At 41.3% G+C, this 10,685-nt stretch overlaps 1 protein-coding gene across 1 annotated transcript in view; it reads right to left on the reverse strand.

The window, feature by feature from the left end:
* Positions 1–104: 104 nt before the first annotated feature.
* Positions 105–10,685, reverse strand: part of LOC102289664 (tubulin-specific chaperone cofactor E-like protein) — a 19,477-nt gene continuing 8,896 nt past the window's right edge. The window contains exons 6-9 of the mRNA XM_005944716.3: positions 5,779–5,905; positions 5,510–5,626; positions 5,288–5,399; positions 105–3,142 (exon numbers count right to left, since the gene is read on the reverse strand). Of these exons, the coding sequence (XP_005944778.2) occupies positions 2,936–3,142; positions 5,288–5,399; positions 5,510–5,626; positions 5,779–5,905 (563 nt within the window). The 3' untranslated portion in view covers positions 105–2,935. The remainder of the gene's footprint in view (positions 3,143–5,287; positions 5,400–5,509; positions 5,627–5,778; positions 5,906–10,685) is intronic.

Raw genomic sequence — 10,685 nt, forward strand, 5'->3', positions numbered from 1 at the left:
CACACACACACACACACACACACACACACACACACACACACACACACACACACGAGTGTATCTATGTATCTATGTGTGTGTGTGACAGCAATGAAGAAAAAACCCCATAATAGGTCCCCTTTAATATAATACAAAATTCCTTTAAGTGCAGTATTCCTTCAATCTGAGCAAGCAAAGTGATACTTTCTTCAAAAACACGTAAATTCAATACATAAATCACATGCTTACCATTACGTCACCAACCCTGCAACAATTATATATGACACACTTTCAAATAATCACACACTAATCAGCACAGTCGAGCTCGATATTCCAGGCCAGACTTGGATGTTGGTGTCTTGGTGTGTGCTGGTTTCTATGGCTGTGGTTCATGCTACACTAACATTTATTCAGCACTAGTGTGATAATAAAATGGGCAGGGGAGGGGGTGCCTTATTCAAGTATACCAGTGGTATTACAAAATGAACTTATAGTTGGAAGGGAAAAGAAGGGTTTACATATTTGTTATAGACAGGGTAAAAAAAAGAAGAAGATCAAAGCGTATTGAGATGAGTCTTCTATAAGCAGTGGATGAGCCGGCGCTACAGACATTCATTCCCAAACAGCCACTAACTGTGAATATTTCATTTTGTGGCTGTAAATATAGCGGTAACACTGTCAGGAATCCAGCACTCTGCTAGGTTGCTTGCTATAGGAAAAATCAATGGCACCAAACATCTCACATCTACACTCTTCTAATACAAGATGAATGCTGCATATTAAAATCAATATAACTGTATATACATTCCACATTACTATAATACTACCAAGCATCAAGAGCTATCTTTGGTGAAATTATATCTGTGTAGAATGGACTATAATGTAGAATACACTATATTATGGCAGATGAAGCACTAACATTGGAATATATCAGTATTTCACTGTATAGCGTTCACTTCAAAGTAGAACTATTGGCTTAATATCAGTATGAGCCCTTCTGACTGATATACGGGCATTTGCTGATGTTAGTGGCCAATACTTACACATTGTGTACTTCATATTTGTGTTGGCTAACTGTTCAAAAATAGTGTATCAAGGAGGTTGTTTTGTGTTTGTTTGTTTTTTTATTAAGATTTCTTTGTTTTCCAGACAGATGTGGAAATAAATATCTTCCTCCCCTCACCCTTAACCTGGCACGGTAGGTAGCTGCCTCTCTGTGATTTGCTTCTGCCAGATGTCTTTTCCTTCCTACCCACTGCCAAGTGCTTGCTCACAGAGGATTATGAGATCACTGAGGTTTTCCCTCCAATACAGTTGGGTCTTTAGTTCATAACATAAAGCTTCTTAAAGCAGGTATTGTTGCTAACTGGTTATATACAAAATAAATTGATTAGACTACATATCAAAAGAAGAAGTCAGCTATCGGCCAAACAGTCATTTTAAACACTGGTATAAATACCCAGTGGGTGCACTTAAATGCCTTCAAGTGAGATCAGCATCTGTTAAACAATGGTTGCTGATTATATATTCTTAAAAATCCAAATAAACTGTAAATAAATTATCCTGATTATGCATTTAAAGTTACATAAAAGTCATTCTTTGGGTGAAAAAAAAGCATGGAGCAGTGACAACATTGAATGCTGTGTCCTAAATGCAAAATTATAATTTCAAACTAATATCATCATGTAGGCCTACACAAAAGGGGGCCTGCTGAAGCAACGTTGCACCGTGGCCTGAATGTAATCAATAATATCTCAAATGCAGATGCTATGATGTCCTGATGACTCTTACCTTATGTCTTTTGTGTAATCTGGTCTGTGTGTGTGTCATTTCTTCCTGCACTGGCAGAACACACATCCAACCAAAAATACAGTGAAGCTTGTAGAAGGCAGCACATATAACATGACACAGCAACAGCTGCTCTGTGTGGGCAGCCGTGAGAGTGCACAGAGCACTATCAATGATAGGAAACGCAGTAGCATCAGTTCTTAATCACTGACAAAGGAAAACATGGACTGGCAGAGAGTGTGCACTGTTGCTCCTAAAGCCATTTTGTTGCTAGGTGGTGTGCTTTATCTTTTCTCTCTGTTTTGCCTCGTGTTGCTTCATGTGGATGTTTGAGCTTCACTGTAGGGATGTTAAACAGAGCTAATCATCATCCAGTATAGAGATGCCAAATCTGCTTATTACATTAGTTTCACACAGTGACATTCACGTCACTATAGACTTTTGACTGAATGTCAAAAGTCTATAGTGAATGCGATTCAAAAACCTAACTTAAGAAATTTGCCACATTAAACAAGGCACAAAAAATCCCACCTGACAACAAAATTGAGCTTAATCACCAGTCCTTCAGTTTACAGTGCTTTTGGTGCGAGCCTTCCTCTGCTCTTCCTCGTGTTGTGCCTCAGGTAAAAGTGCAGATGAGAGCAGTTCTTTTCCACTTGGTGGTACTGCCTGACTACCAATCAGTGTAACTTTTGCGACAAGTGGGCAAGCGAGTGATTTTGGAGACTTGCCTACGCAGGTGCTATAGTACATGCCGTGCGCTAAGAGACAGAGCTGCAGTGAAGCTTTGCTGGTCCAGCAGCGGCCCTCCCCTCCGCTGAAACTGCGAGCTGACTGCGAGGTGCTCTTCTCAGCCCGTTCTCAAGTGTGACACGTTTGTGCACTCGCTCCAGTGGTTCCCCCTCAGAGAAAGCTCAATTAAATAAAGACAGGATCCGCTGCATTCCCAGTGCTCACTTATATTTCAGAGGCACTCAGCAGCCATCTGTAGTCTACTAGTCTAGTCTCCTTGATGGTGCTCATATTGCTTTCATAATTTCTGTGTATGCCCTCTCTCAGTGGGCCACTGCTACTGTTCTATTTTCCAATTATTTTGCTGTATCAGTTAACCAATCAGAAAAAAAAAAATTTTCAATTCACTCTTGTCAGCCAGCAGGTCATCAGCTGTTCACTTAGTTTTGGGCACCACCAGTATTTCGTCACCATCTTGGATGCTGTAGGAGTGGAGAGCTCGCGTGTTGTACTTCATTTCCTCTGGACCGAAGGCACTGCCCTTGTCGATGTAGTAGAGCCTCATGCTGTTGGTAGACAGCTGGACCACTGTCGTGAGCTGCTTTTTCAGCTCAGCCACTGTCTGGTCCAAACGGATGCTCAGCTGGCACAAAGACAAACAATTTCTACGTTTGCGACTTTCAGAGTAACAGCAAGAGCACAGCAGATTAAAGTTAGGAGCCGTCTGTAGGTTGACAGCTATACTGTTAAAGTGAACCAACACAACCCAGGTCATGAACTCAAGAAACTGCAGTTCACGCTGTTACAAACAGTGTCGGGAAGGTTACTTTTAAAATATATTCCACTACAGATTACAGAATACATGCCCTAAAATGTATTTTGTAACGTATTCTGTTATGTTAATCAACGAGTGTAACGTATTCTGAATACTTTGGATTACTTAATATATTATCATGCTTTTTACAACTACATGAATTGCTGTGTGATTTATTACTTTTACTGAAGGATACTCTTCATACCAATACCAACTAGATTTTTAAATCTTAATATAAAATGAAAAACAGTAGGGTGGACATTAGGTAAGGCTGCGCTTTTTGCAGCAATCTCATATAGAAAACTATTCCGTGCATATATAAAACGGCTCCGAACCGTAGTAAAGGGACCTCTGGCTTGTAGTTGAAAACAAGTTTTACTTTGTTGTCTGGGTCAACTTTGCTAGCGAGAGACAGAGAGATGTGTTCAAAGGCTGATCCAATGGAACTTATTGTTTCGGAGGAAAACACGAACACAGCGTACAGTCAAGCTTACTTACAACTGGGCTTGCCAGGCAGTCTTTTTGGCTGCAGTGGTTATTATTATATTTATATTCTTCCATCTCCCATTTCTGGTGGGTGACAACTTTTACTTTTTCTCCCTCCCTCAGACTCACAGACACATAACAGGTATGGCAGTCCATTCTCCCTGCAGCATGGACTACACTGCCCATTAGGCTACATTCTTTAGGGCTATGCCTGTAACACTCTGCCTATTGCCTTCTTATTAAATAATTTTTGTGAATAATTTTTAAAAAATATTTCTCCATGTCATTTTGCGGGCCGCAAATAGTAGTGACATGGGCCACGAGACTGACACACAGGCATTAGAGCCTCTTAATGCTGGCTTTGTTTAGGAAAAAAGAGCGAGCATAGCCTAATATATGAAACAGGAAAAGACTGCCGTGTAATCCATTTATTTCAACAAAGTAACTGTATTCTGAATACCACCCTTTTAAACGGTAACTGTAACGGAATACAGTTACTCATATTTTGTATTTTAAATACGTAACAGCAGTACATGTATTCCGTTACTCCCTAACACTGGTTACGAACCAGAATACAGATAGTATTATATTAATCAGCATGAACACAATGCTTTGACAATCTGCGCATAGACTAACTCTTTCATTTTTTTGTTTTAATAAAAGTAACTAAAAATCTACTTTTGACTGCTGCCTTAGCTCCACATATTTGATTTGCCAAATTTTTATGCCAGATGCTCATCCTGACACAACCCAAAGAGATTTGTGACATGAAGCAAAATAAACTAAAACAAATTGCACTAAAATGCTTTGCAGACCTGAAATATATAAGTATAAGTATATAATAAGCTGTGGGGTTGCCACTATCAGCAACTCCCTCTACATTACATGCAGCTGTGGGGTTTATTGGTAATATAAAAATACTGATTCAAGCACCTGTAAACTGTGACTGAAATGTCAGTGTTTGGGACAAAAATGCATATTTTTATATAAATTTCACTACGATTGTGTCTAATATATGTGCAATCTTTTGAAAATGTAGGATTTGCAAATAAATGTAAAACTATTTTTTTAAGGTTTTGTCGTTTTGAGTTTTTGTGGGCTTGAACAAACATGTGCACTGATTACATCATTGATAAAGTATACCCAAGCAAAATAAATCATCTCCAGGGTCCTTCACAGCAAAGGTATTTTAAAATGTTAAACTGGTGCTGATTGAACTATTAAAATTGTTTTATAGTACTAGTTTTTAACACCGAGTTTTGCAAACTCTGTGTTAAGAGATTTCATCTACTTCTAAATGTCAAGTGCTTAGGCACTAAGGGCAAAGTACAAAGGCACAAGTCATTTACTAAAGTGATTCACAGTGGTATGAGTAGTAGAGAAGGAAAAGAAAGCAACGGTTACATTTTATAACATTTTATAATTTCCAAAAGGTATTTTTCATTTGAGGATTCTCCAGAACAGCAGATTATTAAATGCCACACTGACCTGTTCTATTTTTTCCTCACAGTGAACCTCCACCTGGGCACGGCAGCGAGGTCGGAGGTCAATCTCAGCAAGTGGTTCAAGCTTGCCATACTTGTTTACAAGGGAATGGTATCTGAGGAGGAGAGCAGGGTGTGTCGTCTGTTTTAACAGCACTTACTGTAGCACACATAAACCAACACTCATACCACTGCTCATACAGTGTAAACAAGGGTGTGGGTGTACCTATAAGGCAGCTCCTCTTCAGGGTAGTCCAAGTAGTAACGGATGAAGAACCTCTCTGCGTCCTCTCTCTCACTGTCACTCACAGCACTGCCATTTAGCAGTGATACTGAGGGAAGCCTGAAGAGGAGAGATGACATATTGTGCAGGTATCTGTTTATTGACCTTCTGCAGGTCAGAGTACAGCTCAGATCTGTGGATTATTCAAGCTCTCATCAATGTCCTCTACTTGATGTGAAGGATGTCATTTCTCTCTAATGTCACAGACTTACTGCGCTATCATGAGGCTGCGTCGCTCTGCATTGGTGTAGGCCTGCAGTAAGGGAATGCCCTGCAGGCGCACCTCCTCCAGCCTGGGAAAGAAGTTCAGCTTCTCTATATCTTCCCACTGGTTTAGACCTGACAGTGCACGTGCGCACACCAGCACACACACAAACACAAACACACATAGATGTCATGTTTCAAGCTTGCACACCAAAAGGGGTGTGAAACTGCATATGTGATGAAAGTTGGACACTGTGCACGATTTTTATTTATTGAGGAAGCTGTGTGATAAATGCCATCAAGTGGAGTCAACTGAGTTGGGATCGGGGATGTAACGTTAAAATTAAGCCAGCTCACCAGACCTCTACAGTCTGGCTCTGTAGTAGCTACTCATGCCCACTTAAGACAGACAACCTGAGCCTACCTTACTTACAAGACATTATATATACAGTATAATATAACAGATGCAATATAATATCACACAAATAATCCTCCATCATATTACACAATATACATATAACATTATATCACTATATTTAAACATGATACTTCATGTTAGTTTTAAAATGGTCCTATTGTGCATTTCCCCATTTATATATCTACTATTACAATGATGGATATGCATATTTAACCTGGTCACAGTTTTAAATGGTGTGATCAGAGCACAAACAAATAGATCCTTTGAGCCAGACGCTCAAGCTCAGACTGCTGTAGCCTAAGCTTTTGTGCCTGACAGTGTTTCCTACCCTTAACTCTGCATGATGTCAATTACAAAGGAGTGTTCTACATTAGCTGATACTAGAACAGCTATATCTGCAGCTGAACCTTCAGAGGTCATGTATTGCAGGAAATCTAGTTGTCAGGTTTTGATAAGGAAGAACTCTGTGCATGTTCATCTATGCTCTCCTTTTTTTCCTCTTCTTTTTACCCGAAGAAGAATACGAGAGGGGTCATTAATAATTTTGGCTGCCTGTCTAAGGACCTGTTGGCTGAAAACCTGTGCAAGAGTTCTGACAGGCAGGCCAATAATTTTTGAGCACGCTCATGCAGTGTCCTGCAGTCTGCTCCTGTTCTGAAGGCTGAGGGAGTGGAACCAGCAGGTAATGGAGACGGTCATGATGCTTTCCAGGAATACATAGTTAAAAAGTCATCATGATGGGTGTGCTGACTCCAAAGGAGCTGTTTCCTAAGGAGGTATAGCCGTTGGTGACACCTCCTGAGAATCTCCTCTGTGTTAGCAGAGAATTTCAGGAGGTTGTCAAAGATGGTTCCCAAGTATTTGTACTCCTCAACTACCTCCACTGGCTTCCCATGGATGGTGGTGGTGACTGAAGCAGCCAGATCCCTCTGCCTACTGGAGAAGGTCACCACCATCTCTTTGGTTTTGCTCACGTTCAGTTAAAGTTTGGAGCTGTCACACCACTCTACAAAATCCTGAAGAGCGGGTCCGTGGTGTTGTGAGGGGCCTGACAGCAGTGACAGGAGAACTGTGTCATCAGCATATTTCACCAGGTGACAGTTGGGCTGTGTGGATCTGCAGTCATCGGTGTAGATGATGAAGAGCAAGGGGGAGAGCACACAGCCCTGGGGGGAGCCAGTGGAGGTGGAACGGAGACCAGAAAAAGAGCTGTCGACCCGAACTTTCTGAGTCCTGTTGGTCAAAAAGTCCAATATCCACAGGATTAGCTGATCATCCAGGTGAAATCGGGAGGAAAGTTTAGTGGCCAGGATATGAGGCTATAGAGTGTTGAACGCTGATGAAAAATCAGCAAACAGAAGTCTGGCGGAGGAGTCAGGGAGCTCCAGATGTTTGTGGATGGAGTCCAAGATGAAGACTTTTGCATCATCGATGCCTCTGCACGGTAAGCAAACTGAAGTGGGTCCATCAGGGGTTTTATGATCTTCTCCATGGCCTTCATTTTTTTTTTACCCTGGTTCTGCCAGAGATCTATTCCTGTTAAAAGGGAATTTTTCCTCTCCACTGTCACCAAGTGCTTGCTCATAGGAAATTGAATTAGTGCAGGGGTTTTCTCTCATTGCTGGGTTTTTAGCTTACAATTAAAATCACCTTTAGGTGACTGTGATTGTGAACCAGTGCTATCTAAATAAAATTTAGAATAAACAAACAATAAAAAAGTACTATATATGCTGCCACTGCTGGTGTGCAGCAGCAGTGGCACTAGTAGGAGGAGGGGGGCTTGTTAAGTTTCTGTAGATAAAACAGGAAAAAAAGTTAATGGAGTCTGATTAGAATAGTGACAGTGCACAAATTAATAATGCTAAACTAGATTTCTCCTAGAGCATGGGAAATATATACGTGTTGATTCTTGGTACTCTCATGTGGTCTAGCTAACAATGCTAATTACCTTAGCACATATATGAGAATTTCCATTTTATTTCCATTATTTTCCATAATGTTATATAGTACCTGTGTGTCATGAACGTAGAAGTAATCCATTAAAAATACACAGGGGACCAGTTTGTGGAAGCCACAAACCCTATGAAACCCTTGGCCATCTCTCAGTGCGCTTCGTGATGTAGTAACCTGAAATGGTTTTCACTTCACCAGTGTGCCTTGTCAGGGTTCATTTGTAGAATTTCTTGCCTTCTTAATGTGGATGGGACTATCAGTTGTGCTGTGCAGAAATTACAAGCTAACAGTACCTCAGATTAGAGCAGGGGTGGGCAACTCCAGGCCTCAATGGCCAGTGCAGGTTTTAGATGGGTCCTTGATCCAACACAGCTTATATAAATGGCTAAATTACCTCCTCAACATGTCTTGAAGTTTTCCAGAGGCTTGGTAATGAAGTCATCATGTGATTCAGGTGTGTTGACCTAGGGTGATATCTAAAACCTGCAGGACACCGGCCCTCGAGGCTTGGAATTGCCCACCTCTGGATTAGAGCCTAGAAAATGCCACACAGTTCCAGTAGCAGACACATCTCTACATTAACTGTTCAGAGGAGACTGTGCGAATCTGGCTTTTATGGTCAAATAGCTGCTAAGAAAGCACTACTTAGGAAAATCAATGAGCAGAAGAGATTTGTTTGGGCCAAGAAACAAAAGGAGTGAACATTAGACCAGTATAAATCAGTGATTTGGTCTGATGCGTCTAAATTTGAGATCTTTGGTTCCACCTGCCATGCCTTTGTGTGACGCAGATAAGGTGAATGGATGGTCTCTACATGCATGTCCCACCCTGAAGCATGTGATGAGGTAGAGATGTAATGGTGTGGGGATATTTTGCTGGTGACACTGTTGGGGATTTATTCAAAATTGAAGGCACACTGAACCCCCATGGCTACCACGGCATCCAGCAATGACATGCCATCCCATCCGTTTGCATTTAGTTGGACCATCATTTATTTTTCAACAGGACAACGACCCCAAACACACCTTCAAGCTGTGTAACAGCTATTTGACCAAGACGGAGAGTGATGGTCGCATGTCTGTGAAGGTTCTCAGTCATCCAGGTCATCATAGTCTAAGAAGCTTGGAAAGAAAAGCGTCTGGACCTCTTTAGGTTTCTTGAAGACGTTTCACCTCTCATCCGAGAAGCTTCTTCAGTTCTAATTCAGTTCAATTTTATTTATATAGCGCCAAATCACAACAAGAGTTGCCTATATTGTACAGTGGATCCTACAGTAATAGATACAGAGAAAAACCCAACAATCATATGACCCCCCTATGAGCAAGCACTTTGGCGACAGTGGGAAGGAAAAACTCTCTTTTAAGAGGAAGAAACCTCTGGCAGAACCAGGCTCAGGGAGGGGTGGGGCTATCTGCTGTGACCGGTTGGGGCGAGAGAAGGAAAACAGGATAAAGACATGCTGTGGAAGAGAGACAGCATGTATTTATGGAATGAGTTCAAAGAGCAATTGGTGGAGAGTCCCAGATTTTAAGCCCTATGGGAGTATCCCCAAAAGAATCACAGAACCCCTATTGATCCTGATACTTAATCACACGAGCCAAGGTGCAAAAACAGGTGTGGGTCATAATCAGCCAAGGTTTCCGGTGAACCCATTGTGAAAGCTAGCCCATCCTATCATGTGATTTACTGAGGTCACAAGGTGCCAGATGTGAGTGGGTGTTAAGGCGTCTGGAAAGGGATCTCAAAACTGGACAATTGGTGTCAAAATCCACTTCCTCTGTTCAAAGATGGTCATTCACAGTGGACATAGCTTCTTTCACTCCTCTTTCAAACCATCTCTCTTCTCTGTCCAAAATAGGAACATTGGCATGCTTGAAAGAGTGACCTTTGTCCTTTGGATGCAGATGAATAGCTGAGTCTTGTCCCGTTGAGGTGGCTCTTCCGAGAGACAAGTTGCCTTCAACATAGAGTCCAGACGCTTTTCTTTCCGAGAAGATGCATCCAAACCTTTGACTGATAGCGTAAAACAGATGTAGGCACCTGTCATATTGACAGATGAGGTAGAAGTGAACTGACAGCTCACCTTAAAAACTCCGGAGTTTTTACAAAAATGTTTATATAACATATAAGCTAACTTGCATCTGAATTCATATTGTTGATCCCTCCTTTTTCTCTCCATAAAAAAACAACAACAACAAAACCTCATGAGCCTTTTTATAATAATAATAATAATAATGGATTGGATTTATATAGCGCTTTTCAAGGCACCCAAAGCGCTTTACAATACCACTATTCATTCACTCTTCCACCCATTCACACACACTGGTGATGGCAAGCTAAATTGTAGCCACAGACGCCCTGGGGCGCACTGACAGAGGCGAGGCTGCCGGTAGGGTTGCCAACCGTCCCTTAAAATACGGAATCGTCCCATATTTAGAAACAAAAGCACACGTCCCGTATTGAGCTAATAAGGGACGCACTTTGTCCCGTAATACAGTGAGAATCAAAAGTAGTCTATAAATGTTAATGGAATTAACACTTTGT

The sequence above is a fragment of the Haplochromis burtoni genome, unplaced genomic scaffold (genome assembly GCF_018398535.1).
Source record: "Haplochromis burtoni strain Fernald_Lab_line unplaced genomic scaffold, NCSU_Asbu1 Contig_417, whole genome shotgun sequence".
Taxonomy (NCBI): Eukaryota; Metazoa; Chordata; class Actinopteri; order Cichliformes; family Cichlidae; genus Haplochromis; species Haplochromis burtoni.